Source organism: Bombus fervidus, chromosome 6 (genome assembly GCF_041682495.2).
Source record: "Bombus fervidus isolate BK054 chromosome 6, iyBomFerv1, whole genome shotgun sequence".
NCBI lineage: Eukaryota > Metazoa > Arthropoda > Insecta > Hymenoptera > Apidae > Bombus > Bombus fervidus.
This window is the reverse complement of record NC_091522.1, coordinates 5,896,677-5,914,901: the sequence shown is the minus strand read 5'-3', so window position 1 is coordinate 5,914,901 and position 18,225 is coordinate 5,896,677. Positions and strand designations below refer to the sequence as shown.

Here is an 18,225-nt window from a genome sequence, read left to right as displayed (position 1 = left end):
CCGAAGGCGCGAATTAATTTCCCGTTTCCCAATCTGGCCGGTGTTAACGGAAGCAAGAAAACGGCGGCACGTTTAAAATCACGTCGCTCGCTGAAAGCCGTGCTACGCATTTGCGCATCGTTCGATACCAAATTCATTTGTCATTCTAAACGAATCACGCGTTTCCTCTCGTGCATTCTGATCTCAGAAAAGGGACTAACGAACCGGCAGTTCGATAAATGGCAATCGTCCCCTCGATTCTCGTCGCTCGGTCGACAAGGTTTACGCACGTGGCATCGTAATTCATCCTGCCGTAATTTTGGATTCAGACTTTCTATCGAGAAAAGAATATCGTCTCACGTTTAGACCTGACCGATTCGAATACGTGCCTCGTACAAACGTACGCCTTGCAGATAAACAGCAAAAAATTGTCTCGGCCGTGAAGAAAGTCCAACGAAAGTGATCTCATAACACGACGAGCTTTGCTTATTCTCGATTCCCGTCGCATTGTCGATGAAAGCGATCCGGCGAACACATTCCTGCATCTCGTTAAGTGTCACGAAATTTGCATATTCGCAGTTTCTTACCGGCCCCCTCCGACAGTTACTCCCTTTCGGTGAGAATCTTGTGATGTAACAATTCGTCACGCTTCCAAGAATCGACGTTGAATAACAGTGCGTGAACGGCCGTGTCGATCGTCTGTTCTAATTTCTGCGATGCAATATTTTATACTCGAATTCCTATCAGCGTTGTGTTATTAAGTCGTTAACAAGCACTTTCGTTGGAAAACTTATGATGTCATCATCGTTATAATATGTGTGGCACTTTTTAGTTCAATGAACGTTTCAGGTGAAGGTTATAAAATTAAACGAGTAATTATATTTTTAGTGATTATTTCATATTCTGTTACCGTAGCAGATGGCAGGAAAGATGTTCCAATACATAGAATTACGTTTTCGATGTACATATAATATTTGTACAGTTTTAACCATTCGAAGCCCTTAACACTTTAATTTTGCTAATTGATACTATAGCGCGAATTCCTACCATGCAAACAGTTCATACGCCTTAAGCCGAGTAATTTCCACGAAAAGCAAGGAAAAACATACACGCTTGACAGGTTGACCGTTCCACCTACCGTTTTAATCGAGCCACTACTTTTTACACTCTTTCAGAGTAACGCGATCCAAAAAACCAAGTGCACTGCGTAACCTGCTTGAATCGTTAATACTCGCGCATATTTGAGAAATTAACGATGAGTACCAGTATGGTGTGCGAAAAAATTGAAAAGTGGCCTTACGCATTACCTCCGTACATTTTCTTTTTTACCAAACTAAAGCACGATAAAGTAGGTTAACGAAAAGTAATGTGTTACACTGTAATAACCTTTACAGGAGCTTAAATGAAATCGATTTAAACCGTATTCTCGTATATGTAAATGCTCAAATTGCAAATAAGTTTCGTACACGTGACGGTGTGCACACGCGTAACACCAAAATGTAAGAAATAATATCGTAATACATTATGTAACCGCATGCATTACCATGCCGTAATGCCGAGTACCTACGATTACCTAAATTGCACACGTACAAAATTGTACGATCCTACCCACGACGATTAATAAGCGGCTGATTGGAAATGGTATCGTAATTGCATCTTACGTTGCAATGGTATTCCACTCATCTAAATCAACGAATCTTCTCAGAACGGTATTTTCCATGGGAGAAACAATCGAACCTGAGAACAATTTTCCCCCTACCTAAAAGTATGATCAAGCATTGAGCAAAAACTGGTGGAAACGGAATGTTAATTTGTTTCAAGGAACTTTCTTCGTCGTGCAAGGTCTGCGCGCGCGTAAAGGGGAATCCCTTTTGCGAGGTTGCTACCACATCCTTCAATGTGCAACGAATAGTAGAGTGCGTTTTAGAATTTTCCGCGGTGACCATTTACGTGCATCGACGTTTGTCCGCGTTTGGTATCACGCGTGGATTCCTTTTTCTGTTACAGCCACGTCTCGAATTTGCATTAAAGGAGTGACGTGACGCAGTGTACTGCTCTTCTAAATGCACTCCATTTCGCGTGCCCGCACGCTCACACAAACGCAAACACCTACAGGCGAACGTACGAGAAGAGCATCCGAGCACACGAATGCAAAGAGTGGCCAGGATCGATGCGAGCCACGTGGGCGACTTGTTAAGTGCACCGTCGAATCACACCCAAGCTGCAGCTTCGTATTCTGCGTTGCACCAATACAAGAGTATGCACTTTGATTTAATGCTCCACGGAGCGAGATAACACCCGACCAGTCAAGGGTCCGATTTTTTTCGGGATAATACAAATGTTCGTACGCGCGCATAATGGCGAGCAAGGTCGCGCAGAGTGTGCATTTGAGTAATCGAGCATTGTGCTTGCATTACGAAGATGGACTGGAATGGAATGGCTACAGATATGCTTGTTTGGATAACGCCGCGATCTTGATTAAACTCTCTCCACCGTCAGATCACGGATATCGTTATTAAGAGATGTTTATTAAACATTGGCAGAGTGTCGTTACGGAGTTAAATATTAATAGTTGAATAACGTACGTGGTGTAAGCAGAAAGGAATTAAGTATAATAGATATTCACCTTTTACCAAAAATGATATTATTGTAATTAACACGTTTATAAAATGTTGTTATCTTATGTAAACGATTTATATCTCTATATAGTTCATGTTTGTTATAGAAAAACGAAACGAAACGAAAAAATGAAAGGGGAGCAATTTTAAGATTTCTCGCAGAACAATTTGAGGGTGCGGTGAAATAGAAATTATGTTGTAACCAAATGCATAAGATCTAACATAGAATGAGTCATGAACGTTAATATGTTGTCATTTATTCTGGAATTCTGTGGGAGGGAAAATAATATTGTTAACGTTTTCCTCTGTTCCATTTGGAAACTAGATTTCAGTTCCGACGCAGACACCTGACGTCTCCAGTCGTAATACTTCGCGAATAATATTAATGACGTACCACGAAAAATCACCGTCTACATGATTTACGAAATGATAAATTAATTGCACAAAATCAGAAACTACTCATGGATCCGGGTAGACCTTGTACAAATCGGTGTTCTATTGAATGATTAATGATTAATGCATGAAACTCTCAATCAGGAAAACAATTCAGAACCTTGGTGAATAATTGTTATATAATTGCAGAAATTATCGAAACAAATCTGTAACAGATCAGCTTTTTTGTATAATTCTCATCTATTTTTCAATAAATTGACAAAGTTATATATTTTTTCTCGAAAATTATTAAAACACGTTTTTATTTAACTTATTAAATTCTTCTAATTCAATTTCATTATTTCTATACTTATCGACATGTTGATAAGCCTACAAGATTATCAAAAATCCACTTAATCGATATTATCAATTAAGTACTGATAAATTATTCGATGTTACCGAGTTTGTATTCAAAATGTTTGACAGACTGAGAAAGTCCCAAGAGACCAGTGGAACAATCAAACTCTGACAGTGTCATCTAAATTCCCAGCTCAATTGCTATAATGTTCACTGTTCGCACCTCCCGTGCACAATATTAAACGACGACCTTAACAGTAAATTAATATCGATTGCATCCACACTAAGTAATCAAACATTATAAATAACATCGCACATCCCTACAGACTTTGCTATCAATTAATATGCTCACCTGAATTAAGTCACAATTGCTGACATGAATATTTTGCCCAATTCCTGATCGCTTCGCGTACCAGTTAGTAGCACGGTAACGCCAAAATGAGAACGGTAGAAGGTGGTTAATAATATCGGGACGATAATTATAGGGTGTGCCACGCATGAACATGACTTTTCGGCCATCTATCCAAAACTCGTAGAATCCTCGAACGAGTTCCACCTGCGCGGATATATGCGGTCCGGGGATTACTCACACGGCCTCCGAGGGTGCGTCGAAATAGAACGCTTAGTCAGATGTCACCAGGAACTGCATCGGGGGAGTCACCGACTTGCCACGCACGCGCGTCTTACTTTGTTACGCTTTATGTACTTGTCCAACGCTCTATGGAGGCTTAAAAGATCGCGGTATCGAAACGTGTCCACGTCCATGCGAGATGCAGCCGTGCACTGGGAACGCGATTATAACAGGCTATGGTCGGACAGGGTTACATTAAATTAAAACGTGATCCTATCGCGACCGATAGAAAGCCTGCTACTGCTCGCCAGAACCTACAGTTATCTCAACGTGTAAGCTTCAGACGCATGCAAAGCCAGAGAAATTGGATAGTGTTTTCTTTCTCGCTAGTTATATGCAAGGATATTGAGAACACTATCGTTTGCAGTTCTGAAAAAATGGAATGTTCAAAGGTGATAATAGGCTGCGGATAAGTGTTTGTTAGTTTAGAATTTATGAAGGACTCGATGATAATTTAATTATTCGTTAAATTTTATTGTATTCTATACGGTATAAATTGTTTTCAGAGTATATTTTGAGTATAGTTTTGTAAAATTATCAGTAGTATTATCGGAACACTTATTGACAGAACAGTGGATTATCGGAATATTAATTTTGCTCAATGGATTGCAAACTAAAAGCAGTTCTTAGATTTTCGTTAAAAAATTGTTGTTCGAGTTTAATTCGTCATATAGTACAAAACAATTAATTCGCATAATTAAAGTTTGTAATCTCGTGACATGTTAATTTAAATAAATATTTTAAATTAACAATAATTACAATAACTAATCTCTATAGCTTCTTCAAACCTGTTGCCTGTAATTACAAAAAACAGAATGCACAACGTCAATACAGAATTAATTGCATGTTCGAAAGAACCGGAGTATTAGTGTGGACTAGCAATAAGGTAAGCTTCAGTTGAAGCACGTGGCTCGGTTGATACTACATATATAGGTGGAGGCTAGTTTAAGATTGCTGATCTTAAAAGGGGAGCACACCTGGATCGACTAAGATACTTATTTGCATCCGTTGCATCTCCATACTTCAGCCCAGGTGGTTAATCTATGTTGCACCGCTTAGATTACTTGCCTCAGGGTATATACAGGTAGCATCTTAACAAAGTTATTTCCAATCACGTAAACATTCTTCCCTAAATTTATCTTACTTTTATATAATACGAACAAAGTAACTAAATTTAAATTAGTCTAAACTTCGTGATATAGTAACGCGAAAGGGCAAAAGCTGCAAATGAAAGATCTGAAACGATATTTGCAATTATAACTTTTATAACGATGACGCATTGCCCATCTTCGTTGAAAAAATTTTTGTGTATTAATAATTATGTAAAATAGTATTCTGTATAATTCAAACTTACATAAAATTTATATTTTGAAATAAATTGTACACAGTATATATGAATAAATTTATATATTTTACGTTATGGTACTTATTTTTAAAATTTACTTACATTTTTTGTATTTTTATATTTTTATAAACACTTATATATGTTTATAAGACTATGTCCTCAACAGCAGAGTGGCGCAGTGGAAGCGTGCTGGGCCCATAACCCAGAGGTCCGTGGATCGAAACCACGCTCTGCTAATAGTTGTATATTTTTTTTTTTCTTGTTTCAAATTTACGAGATATTCTTTAACAAAACTAAGGTAAATATGTAAAATGTTACAATAGTAACATTAATGACAACTGTTTATATCAGAAAATAAGCGAAATTCAAGCCATAGAGGAAAAAGCACCTCACCATTCTGTGCCTGGATTTTAATTCAATTGCGAGGGCGTTTAAATTTCGGTTTGAGTAATTTGCAATGCAAAAAGAGACAGGAGTGTGTCCTAAAGTCCCGTAAACTCAAGACACAACCGGTGACCAATGACATGCACAACGATGGATGCCATTCCTTCGTCATTGTCCGCAAAGAAAAGATAAGACAACGAGTTCAGAAGTTCACGAGAGTTCACGGACGTAAATTTGGTGGGTGTCATATTCGCTTCGTGGAGTATCTCTTCAGAGTTTAAAAAGGAACTGCCTTTGACCGAAATATCTCCAGAAAGAAAAACACTGGTACTATCGAGTGGTATTCAGGATATTACCTTTAGACCGTAAAAAAATATTCATCGATCGTAATTTTCAACATTACAAATCAACTGATTTAATATATGTTTTTTTTTCTTATAATAAAATATATTTTAACATAGAACATTATTATAAAATAATATAGTTATATACGGTTGGTTTAGAAACATTGTAAGAATGGAAATTCATATTTTATGATCTTACGAGATTGCATATAAAAAACACAGATAACTTATTTATATAGGAAGCATCGATTGTCACTTAAAATAACTAGTTCTTCTAAGAGCATAACTGGAGAAAATTAATTTCCTGCGATAATTATTTTAGTTTATTAGTTTACGACGTGTTATTATATAACAGGTAATATCCTTATTCGGAATTAAAATTTTTTTGATACTTTATAGTCTAAATCGTCTTTCCATAATTGTTATGATATGTTGGGAAAAAAATACATACACTGAAAGTATTATCAACGTTCGTAATAGGAATAACTGATTCCACGTCTCTGTCAAGGTATAAAAATAGGTTATAACAATGTAATGGACTGAATTTATAAAGGAATAGAAAGTAGATAGTGACCAATGCACGGCGCCTACTCGCAAGTATTGATGGTATTTACTCGCGCTTCTTATAAATGGAATATCAATGAGATCGGGCGCGTAACCCTGGGTCGGCATTATTTAACGTGAACACGTCGTACACGTGACAAAGTGGCTTGACCGCTTGTCAAACAGGCACAAACATGAGCTTTCATGGCTCCAAAAGACCGGATCAGTACGGGTCGCGTCGCGTGGCGCGTCGTTACCGTTAAGCACAAGCATCGAATTTGCACGTTCATCATAAATCACGGACGGAGCATTAAGGGCTTTGTAATTTGGTAGAAACTCAATTATTTGATTATACTTTAGATGAAAGTTCTATTTTGCGGAATTTGCGATTATACGATTGCCTATTAAAACTTTGTGCAGTTCGAAGTAACACGAAACATATTACTTAAATAAAAGGAGAAAAATAAGACTTGAGGAAATAATGCGAACAATTAGTTTTATTATTTGCTAACACATCATTTTATATTCTTTTGATTGCTCTTTGTATAGAATGAATAATAATAAAATGTGACAAATTAATAATAGAAAGAATTTCTAATTACAACGATTAGAATATTTATTATTTAATAGATTGCAAAATTTTACATTATTTTACTTTGACTTCTCAGTATCCACATTTCTATTTCATATTAACAATATATAACAGTGATAAAACTACTAAAATATTGACACGACGACGTTTCCTTTTATAAGCATGATAATTTTGGTTAGGTTAAGGATTCAAATTTTTTGGATTACACAGTTTTTTCTTACTGCAATTAATGGTAGATCTCGCAATCGATATATCGATACAATATGTATGGTATAATGTAATAATATACTTTTTGTATTAGAAATATATTTTATTTTTGTTTTCTCAAATAAATGAATATTCAACATTTTGTTAGTTGTATAAGTGTATAATTAATAATAACTTATAAAAAATTAAAATAATAATTCGATATTTTATACTTATGTAGATCTAGTTACATAACGTAGAGTGTAGATTATTATTGTGCATTTTTCTGCATTAGCCAATCAGCGTTGCGACAGAAGATTCGTTACTGCTAGAGCTAGAAGTGATGTAAATCTGTAGTTCGGCTGGATTCAAGAAGTAGCTTATACAATATTCGAATTAGACATAAAAATAATTGAATTTCTTTATTCTAACAATATAGTATTTGGAGTTATGATTACGACATAATAGATTCTAAGCGAGTATGAATAAATTCGAATATGTATTTATTGTATCAGCTAAGTTCTAAGTTAACCTATTAAGAAACATAAAAGCAATCTTAACTGAAGTTTTTCATCAAAGTGATATCTAAAGTGATAAGAATAACATAGTCATTACCTATACAACTTGTAATATGTATAAATATTTATCATTTCTGTTTTAAAAAATGCACCTGTCGTTTAGTAATCAACAATAGATGGACAACCATCAGAGCGCAATTCGATCTGTATCGTTCTTGTAGTATAGAAGTTTGGCAAGTGGCCATATTTCAAAGTGTCATTCGTGATTCGAATTGCGTAACGTCAGATATTTAGTAAGTGTTTTTATTTAGTACATAAAGATGATTACACTTGTGAGCTTATAAACACACAACACAAACAATTGTTCTAACAAAATTTATTTAGGTGATCAAAGTCATTTCTGATATACATGTATGTATGGTATATAGCATCTTGTTATAAGACACTCGTCGAATGAGAGTAAGTAGGATGCCTAAATTAACCTTTTTCTAAAAATACATATCTTATTTGTCATAATAGTAATAGTAATGAGTTGAGAGCATATGATAATAATAATGAATTTGTTGAATATTAAGTATTTAAAAATTATTAATTATAACCGATATAGGTTATATTCCTATTTTACAAATTTGAAACCATTACTTAACAACCGCCGCCATAATGATCGATCTAAATGTTCGTTATTAGTTCAAATATTGTGAGACACTGTGTGGAACAGACTGTCCGTGCCCTGACTTCGAGAGGGTGCTAATTGTGTCAAATATAAATAGTGTTCAGCTTTGGACATTTAATCAATTTCAATTTGAGTTTATTATATTTTTTTTACAATTCGAGATTAAATGCAACAGACAAAGAAAGGTTAAATAATATGTTTCTGGCAATAAAATTTGTGCTCTTCTTCTTCTTATTATTAAAATATACTTCAATATATTTGTTTTAATACATTTATAAATTACGATACAGAGAGAAATATTAATTTGACTAATATTTTACGAAATTCACATTGACACGTAACAATTGCTAGGTGCCATTTTATGATTCAAGATACCGATATTAGAATTTGTTCAATTTTTTTACCGTTTTTCGAATTTTGACGCCATATTTGTAATACCATACCATATGTGTAAATTATGTGTCGTATTTCATATCACTAAGATCTGTGTAATTCTTCTGAAGTAACGTTTGATATGGTAATTTTTAATTTTATTTGATTATGGATTTCATTTTAATAGCAGCATATTTGATTTGAAAATGGTAACATTTATATTCACTATAGAATATGTCGTGATTATTATAAAAAACAAATGGTGGGAATAATTAAAGTTGCTATTTTTCCAAAATCAGGCATCACAATGAATTACGAACTTTTGTATTTTGTCTAGATTCGTGCAAACTTACTATTGACTGAAAGTGAGTTATATCTGCGCCTCTAAAGTTAAATTCAGTCTTGTATTATGGGTGGCAAGGACTGTTTACATTATCACCTCTATGGCTTTGAAGTTACTTTCGTATCAGGATAAAGAAAGCTTGGCAGTTTCTTCGATGCAACGGTATTGGTGAGTGATACCAAAAACTGATTTCACTGCATGCTTATAATCTTGCATGTGGAATTTACATTTAAGTAAAATTGATTTTTAAAGAAAATCAACAAATTAAATTTATAATAATCCTATTTTGAAATAATTGTTTGAACCAGATATCAAGTTTTAAATTAACAAATTTTTTCAGCTATATAATCAGCAATATCTGGTGACATCGATTATCAGTAAAATTTATTGAGTTCCATAAATATTTTTCACTAATAAATTCAGGTAATTGTGAATACAAAGTGAAATAAAATCAAATTGAGGTTAAGTTCGGCTTTCGAGAAGGGTTCATTGACCAAACTGTTTCTGAGAATGAAAGATCCCTTTTGTCTGGTATTCGGACAAACAATTAATTCAGGTATTTTACGAAGGTGTTATATTTGACCCAGATACAGATATAGTAAATCCTACCACGCGATCTAGCCTTCCTACAAGAGTCATGGATGCTGTCTAGGAGGCTCCGCGTATTTTACTTTTCATGTTTTGTTTTGGGTTGACGATGGCCTCTCATCTCTGGCAGTTATACCTTTATTTATATACGTAATCCTCTATCTTCCCTTCTCACCAAATTCCGTCACCTCCGCGTGGGAATATGATTAGCTTGCTAATTTTCACTTTGATTAATATTCATAAAATGTTCTTTCCTTTTCTCTGCTGAAACTTAAATATTATTTTTATTATTATATTAATATTATTATTAGACGACCAAGATAATAGTAATTATAAGAAATACGATTTTAGACATTTAAAAAAAATTGAATTCACAAAATTATAAAAGTATATTTAGAATGAATATCTTAAAAATTAAAGAGGAAAAGAAGGCATTTTTAAGTATTAAAATAATATACTTAGTAAAAATAAAAATATAATATATGTATATATATATGTATATATATGAATAATTATATAATATATGAATTCAAGTCTTCTGTTTATATATACTTTCGATTATTTTGATTTTTCTAAATATTCAAATAAACTGTGCAAGTTTTCAGTTTGATTCATGAACATAAAGTTTAGGTATCACTAAGTGACGATGTTTGCTTTGACAATGTTTGAGGTTGAATCTTCTATAATGTTTGCCAACTTGCAAAGCACCGTGACGAGAGCCGTTTGCGGTTCATCAAAAGTTTGGGTCGGGGTAGATTGGATAGACGTTCATTTCACACTTACGTATGTAGTTAATGAAGCGTATACGCCAGATTATTTAAGTAGATAATATTTATATTATTTACAATATATAAACTAATCTTATTTTTATAATTAAATATATATTTTACTATAAATCTCTTAGCTTGACGTACTTGCTAGGAATTTTTAAATATTTTCTGATTATGAGATCTACACAAATTGTAATATCTAATACTTATAATTGTTACAATTTACATAATTTACGTTATTTATGTGTTTTACATTCGTACAAATTTTGAATTAAGAAATTATGTCGATATAAAATTTAGCTCGTAACGATTGACGATTCTTCATGTAAGATGTCTCATGCAATATCACTTCTTTGGTTTATAAACATTCCATTTTGCCAATATATCATCCAGTTCAGCACACTTCTCTCGTTCTGGCACGTTGTTACGTAGTGGGCGATCATTTGGATGAATTTTATGAACCAAAGCATTGTTATTTAATTTGTAACTTTCCTTTAGAAAAAAAAAAAAAAAAAAAAAAATGAAATTTAGTTAAAAAAAGAAGTTACAAATTATACATTGTCTTATGGATAGAAATTCAATATTCTAAACATGATTCTTTATAGAACTAGAGTATTTACTCAAAATAATTTGTACTAAAGATTAGTACATTCAAATTTTAGATTACCTGTTTTTGAGTTTGTTTTGTTGCTTCTGTAGCCGATTTTTCACAAGGAATTGAATCTGTAGCTGGTGTTGTGGATTCATATTTAAATTTACTTATTCTACACATTTCTTGAAAGCTGTTCTTGCAATTTAAAAGTTGTGATTGGTATTTTATGTTCTTCGGCAAGCACCACACACAATAATGTACCTAAAATAATGAAAATGCATACATCAAATATTAAATTTCCATTATATAACGGTCGTAAATCGATATTAATCCTACAGCCATGTTTCCACAAAAATTTTAACATTGATAATATTAAAATAACCTTTGTTTCTCGCTAGTTTTTTATATACAGAATAGACTGAAAATTTACATCTTTTGTTTTTGAATGAAGCATTTTGTTTTAGACAGAACTGCATCCTAGTACTCGCTGCTTTATACATATATGTATAGATTACTTTAAAGAAATTTTAGATAATTAATTATGTAATAAATATAATCAATAAATATCAGCACGAACTTTTTTCAGAGGTCTACAATAGGACGTTTCATTAAATAAAATTTAGGTAACGTTAATTAAATACCATTAGTCATCTAAAAACTCAATTGCCTATGAATCATCGTACATTTCTCAAAATCCGATGACAATCATTCTTTGCTCTCTTTTGAACATTTAAATGCAATTTTATATAAATTACAAGGGAAAGTGGAAAGAATTGTGATACCTTGCAATCCAGACATAGGTATCCGACGTTTCCGTGAAAGACATTATTCCTTTTGCTCCCGTATTCCCGTACGATCGTGTTACCTGTGCCACGGTTGCATGACGTTAACATTTATTTATCTGGCCGAGTTGATGCCGGGTTAACTAATATCAGATACCAGATATCAGACGAATAAACAGAGCTCTGTGGTCGATGGTAACCGAAGACGTTTTATGACACCACAGCCCTGGCTTCCTGTTCCAAGGTTGCTTGCCAATCACCCGATATTGTTCGTAATGATCTATTTTTCGACGTCTATCGATCGGAATCTATTTCATATGCGGAAGAACGATCCTCGTCAACGGAGCAACCGTTATAGATCGCATGATTTATGCATGTTTTTCTGTAAATATAGTTTTCACTAGAATTTCGAATTCTTTGCACTCACTAATATCTACCTATTCGTCTCTTCGTTGTTGATCTATATATCGACCAAAGACGAGATTCATTTCAGGGTTGATTTTGTAATTTAATATTCTAGTATGATACTCGTGTTCGAAAAATTTAAAATATGTATTTTGTAAAATTTGTATTATGATTAAACAAATGAATGAATTGTATCGCTAACAAAATGTAATCAGTGTGCAAGGTGAATCGACAAAAAGTAGATGAAGCAAATATTCTGATTTTTATTTGTACAGATCACGCTATGTATTTGCGGTTTCCACTATAAAATGCATTACGATCGAGAAGTTATTGCATGCCTTGTGGTTGGATGCAAAGCAGAGAAAGCAGAAGAAACACAAATCAAAGCGCAAATCTACCTCGTATGTTATACGGTCTGAACGAGTATCATCGCGATATTAGAAAATAGAACCTGTCGTAGTATAACTATTGTCGCATCTACAAAAATGGTCATTAAAGTTAACTTTTCTCTCGTATATTTCGTCTTATTTCGTATTTTATTCGAAATAAAAGAGCATGAAGAGAAAAATGTAAGATTAGAATTCAAAATATCTTCGTTATTTGTAGGAGAATAAAAAATAGTGTGAGTCACTCTATACAAGTTATACTACGAAGGTTTATCGCACTGTGTAATAGATTATTCGAAAAGTCAGTGAAAACGAATATTTATTACGAATTTCTTTAGATCTTGTACACATACCTGTTGTAATAAGTACTCTAATTGGAAAACAGATGCCTCGATTTAAAAAACCAATGATATCGACAAATAAAAGTTGTGTTACTTTACAACGGTTCTAGGCTTAACATATTGCAACCTCATCTGTTCAATAGATAATATAATTCCACCATCATTTAGTTTAGTTTCTACAAAATTTGTTTTATAATAAGAAATTTTATAAATGAATTCATTGTTAGAAAATCTCAATAGTTTCTTAGAGAAAAATTTGTGAAGTTATCCAATAGATAAAAAGAGTCAAAGATGCGAAGTATATATTATCCTGTATTAAAATGCATTACTATTAAATTAAAAGAACATATTTTTTAGAGATATCTAAATAATCCGATATTTACTTCTACCCAATTATGATATCATTCATAGACGCGTACGCGAGATTGGTATAAATCACGAACGTATCGTTAGAGGCTGCCGCGTAATCAGTGGTATTATTTAATGAGCCAGTAAGACTGGCACGCTTTAACGCCGGTTCACGTAATTGCGAGAGCAAAGCAGGGAGTTGCGGAACTTTGGTAGCAGCTGGTCTCTCGGGCGCCTACGAGAGGCCGACGACGACGATCTTGCGGGGGATAACGACAAACGCGAATATAGGTATAGAGCGTAGAAAGCGAGACGGGAGAATTAGCCGATAAAACGGGCACGAGTACGTAATGATCGCCGGTACATAAATTTAGCGAGGAGACGAGGCGAAAGACGAAAATCCCAGGCGAATAATCCAAACGTGATGAATGCCAACCGGCTTTACTTTGGAACCGGTCCACGTGCGCTCGGCTCTATTCGGTCCGGTTCAGCCACGTCGCGATATGCACCGCCGAACCTAGCGACGAAACGTTCTAACACGTTTCGACATTTGACATATGCACCCACGTGCACCTGCTGACGTTTCTTCAACTCTCTGTCGTATCGATTATTTTCATAGCAAACGCGTAAATGAGTCTATTACGTGGGTCTTACTCCGACCTCGGGCCTCGCTTCTTCCTGCATATTAAATTTGTAAATATCGTTATGTGGAAACATAGAAGAAAATATATAGAAACAGGGTAACAAAAAATTTTCTTTTTTTTTGAGGATGAATTAATTGTTATTTGTTCATTGCATCAATTTGATATGTTGTAATAGATGTACAATAGAAAAACAGTCTACATTGCAATACCTATAGGAAAGTTTCCTGGTCACTTTATTATTTGTAAGTAACACAAGCAGCCTTATATCTGTACTTTCTTTTACTCTCGACAAAAGATCTCGCAAATATAAATATATATTTTCTCATTATAGTGATTTAACAATTTAATGTTGGGAGACAAATTCAGTCGAATAAACGAAGGACCACTGAGGTTAAAAAACACTTACTTTTGCGCATGGGAATTTATTCTGCACAAGATTATATCTAAGAATTTCTGCCACTGTTTTTCCAAGTATTGTATGACATTTCATTTGACATAATGATAATAAATTGTAGTAAAACATAGAGAGGTTAAAGTGCATTAAATGCGTTGGACGCTGTAAATATTGTAATTGTACCCTCTTAAAGAGATCAACAATCTGATAAATAAAAAACTAATGTTCCACTTTCGGAATGTAATTTACTTTAAAATGTTACTCTTCTAGTGAAGTCGAAATACCGCGGTTGCCATCGAACAAAAGTTTCGTTCGCTCGATATCTCTTTCACCAATGGCCGTATTCATTATTTTCGCTGTCTCGGCGAACCCGAATTTTGCCAAACGGAGATTTCTTTCCAGAACAGAGTGATTTATTCTATCGTGGTGGGCGCAGCGAACGTACCAGGCGTTTTGGCCCTGTTATATTCGTTCGCTTGCTAAATCATCTAGTGATATGTTTGGAAATTTTTACGCGTTCGTTATTCCTTTTAACTTATTTTATTAGAATTGTAGCTGAATATACTGCCATGATTTTCTTGAACGTAATGCGTATATCTAGTTTCGTATTTGTTCTTTGAGTGTAAATGAATTTCAGTATACTGCAAGTGATATGATATCATTTTCTTCTGCTTTTGAACAAATGTTCCACATCTTAACAAATTGCATTAGACGTGAAACCATTTAATGTTTAACGCTTATCCTAAATTTAAAGTTAGATTCATTGGAGTATCCGCTTCGATTAACTCGTAACGCATTTAGCGGAGAAGAGTTAAAATGAATCGCGAAGAGTTAATAAGAGTATGACTGGTATCGAAATGCACGTATTACACAGTACCTACAATTGTACCATAATTGCACTGTCGACGTTATGGCGAACGATATTAGATAGGCGCGCCAGGAGCAAGCACGCGTGTTACTTTGAAACAGATAACCGTGTATAATGTCGAGTTGTAAACACGTGTATCACTATGCAACAAAATACTCTGTCATGACTGTATCTGGCAAACTTAGTTAGTCACATTAATATCGTGAAGCTTTAAGAGATAGGATGGTATTTAACAAGGACAGAATTGCTACAGGAAATTAGATTTATAAGAATAAATGTCATCCATCTAATCTATGCTATTAGTCTTGAACATCGGTGATTTATTGCGAAAATGTCTCTTCTACTTGTTAGTTATGCAGTCATATTATACCTACTCGGAACAAATTTAAAATATGTGGAGAAAAATTGCGATACTTCATGTCCTAATTAGAACACAAATTATGTAGAATATTGCATTCTGCGTAGTATTTATATGCTCCAATTGCAATTTAATGAAACTGAAGACAAGTTTTATTTTTTATTTCTTCGAGATACAGTCGTCCTACCGTGTCTACGTGACTTTTTGTGTCAAAACAATAAATTGCAGAGATTGCTATCGATAAAATTATATATTTTTTGCTTTTATTTGTAATCACTCGGCTGATTACTTATCGTTAGGTTATCAATGTATATAATAAACATTTAGAAACCTTTGCACGTGAATATGATTATAAAAACTAATATAAAATATAGTTCTCAGATTCTATACGCTTATATGCTTTAAACGACTTTTAAACCTTAACAGCTAAGCTTACTTTAACGCGATACACTTACGATACGTATGCAAGATATTGAATTTACCAAGCAATTGAAATTTGTATTTCTACATTGTACAATAAGTAAAGATTGCCAGTTTGATAGCATTTAGGAATGATATACTAATCATAGGCGTGGAACGCCGAATATAGAAGTTCAATGTCCTATAAGTAACTGAACACTTAAATCCGCGATAAAACACATCCCAAAATAACAATCATAGTTCATAGCGACATTGCATAATGTGTGACTCGAGTGTTGGAAAAATGAAGCAATGTAAGTCGTATTACCGGCGCCAAGATTCCTAGGTGGCCTTTACCGCCGTATGCTTTTCTTTTTTCCGCAACTACCTAACTACCCTTGTCAGGTTTCGTACTCAAAAGCTTTGGCAGGAGCGAGGCAATTTATTATTCCCTTTCACATTAAGTTACAGTTCCGTTGAACTTTGATGTTTCTTGTCATTTACTGTTACAGCATTCGTTACGTGCTCTTGTTGACGGAAATAGATATACGTCTAATCGTAAGAAATATCCGCTTTGCAGAGATTTCTTAATCACACCTCATTAGTACATATAAATGAAACAGCGGAAATAATTGTTTTTGTATCCTCGATACATAATTATATTACGTAAGTTATATGTATAAAACGTATTGGAATTTCATTAGCACTATGATGAAACACAACTGTCATGAGTGAATTGGTCAAGTTTGAAATCACTTTGAAAATGTACATAGCGTTTACAAGATATTTACTGCTTAAAAATTATTTACACAAATAATTAAAAATTAATATTAAATAAGTATTAATATTAGGACTTATTAATATAAGGAATAATTGACTGTTTAAATACCCTGCAATATTCTATGTACATTTGCAAGTTTTTTTCAAACTTCAATATAATCAAGATAGTCGAATCTGGTACAATGCTTATGTAATTTTAAAATATTTCGTATAACACACGTAATACTTTTGTGAGCTATTTTTTAAAATAATGCACGCTTCGCTTCTTCTTACAGGATCAATCTGTGTAGTAAGACATATACATTTAACGAGCATTTTCTGAACAGAGCAATGGGAGATTCTTTTAACGGCGCCAAGATTCTATTTTTAATGCTCAAGTTCCCCGTGTTAGGCAGTGACTGAAAAGCATCGTATTTGAAAAATTCCTCGAATTCTTAGAGTACAATCACATCGTGTCTCTCGTCTAGTTTTGCCCTTCAGAAGTGAAGGCAAAACCGTGGAGAGGTAGAAATTTAAAAACCTTTCGACTTCGTAAAGGAAATCGATGTCGTAATCTCTTACTATCCGGTACAGAAATGGACCTGGTGCTTTTACTCTAATTGCGTATTCCATTGATAAATCTTACGGAACGAGAGAGGAACTATAAAGAGATGGAAGATAAGGAAAAGATCTTAGTAATCCTGTTTTGTAGGCGATATGTCCAGTTTACACTGGTTCTAAACGCGTCGTCGCTAAGACACAATATGTTTATAGCTTGCAACGTGAGTTGCATCTACTTGGCGAACTCGGCGATGGATATTATTTACGCCAATTACGGCGCCAAGCCTAATTACGTATCACCGTGCCAAAAGAGAAATTAGACTGCCACTTCTAATAATTCCGAGTTACCACGGAGATCTCCTTAATATCTCTTTAATAAATGTAATTGCCAAAAAGGAATTGTCCATGGCGATAACATTATAATTTTCGCATCAAATAGTTATATACTGTTCTCCTTCTCCTCTACATTCTAAAGTTTTAATCCTATCAATTATAAATAATCATTTACGAATTAAACAAATTCTCGTTCCCATTTCGTTACATTTTTTTTTTTAAATTCTCGCTTGATAATTTATTTATATCCAAACATTCCCGATGCAAAATTAGCCAACAGCATTTCACTTAATGAAGTTTCGCAAAAATATCTAGAATGCGCCATTCGTCGTTAATGCCTTCGCCACCTTGGCGAGCAAGTTGGCGAGTAATGAAATTATTACTCGCTGCCGCGACGATTCCATACAAAGATGTCTTGAACGGTTTAACCGATCGTCCCT

At 33.9% G+C, this 18,225-nt stretch overlaps 1 protein-coding gene, 1 long non-coding RNA gene and 1 other non-coding gene across 3 annotated transcripts in view; 2 read left to right on the top strand and 1 right to left on the bottom strand.

Annotated features, from left to right (window-relative positions):
• Positions 1-5,466: 5,466 nt before the first annotated feature.
• Trnam-cau (transfer RNA methionine (anticodon CAU)) lies at positions 5,467-5,538 on the top strand. Its single transcript has one exon. It is a non-coding gene; the product is annotated as a tRNA-Met (tRNA).
• A 3,717-nt stretch (positions 5,539-9,255) lies between these two features.
• The window catches only part of LOC139988190 (uncharacterized), a 69,401-nt gene continuing 60,431 nt past the window's right edge, over positions 9,256-18,225 (top strand). Inside the window, exon 1 of the long non-coding RNA XR_011800055.1 lies at positions 9,256-9,425. This is a non-coding gene — a long non-coding RNA (uncharacterized lncRNA). The remainder of the gene's footprint in view (positions 9,426-18,225) is intronic.
• On the bottom strand, positions 10,763-12,129 carry LOC139988180 (uncharacterized). The gene is made up of 3 exons (XM_072005284.1): positions 11,990-12,129; positions 11,283-11,468; positions 10,763-11,107 (listed from the first exon to the last, which is right to left on the bottom strand). Exons 1-3 carry the CDS (start codon positions 12,098-12,100, stop codon positions 10,961-10,963), a joined length of 444 nt encoding a protein of 147 aa, XP_071861385.1. The 5' UTR covers positions 12,101-12,129; the 3' UTR covers positions 10,763-10,960.

What these genes read in the sequence shown, in the direction of transcription:
- LOC139988180 (XM_072005284.1), bottom strand. Translation starts at nt 12,100, where the DNA reads ATGTTAACGTCATGCAACCGTGGCACAGGTAACACGATCGTACGGGAA. An exon ending in ACCTATGTCTGGATTGCAAG is followed by an intron (nt 11,469 to 11,989) that starts GTATCACAATTC and finishes TCATTATTTTAG; the next exon opens with GTACATTATTGTGTGTGGTG. An exon ending in CAAAACAAACTCAAAAACAG is followed by an intron (nt 11,108 to 11,282) that starts GTAATCTAAAAT and finishes TTTTTTCTAAAG; the next exon opens with GAAAGTTACAAATTAAATAA.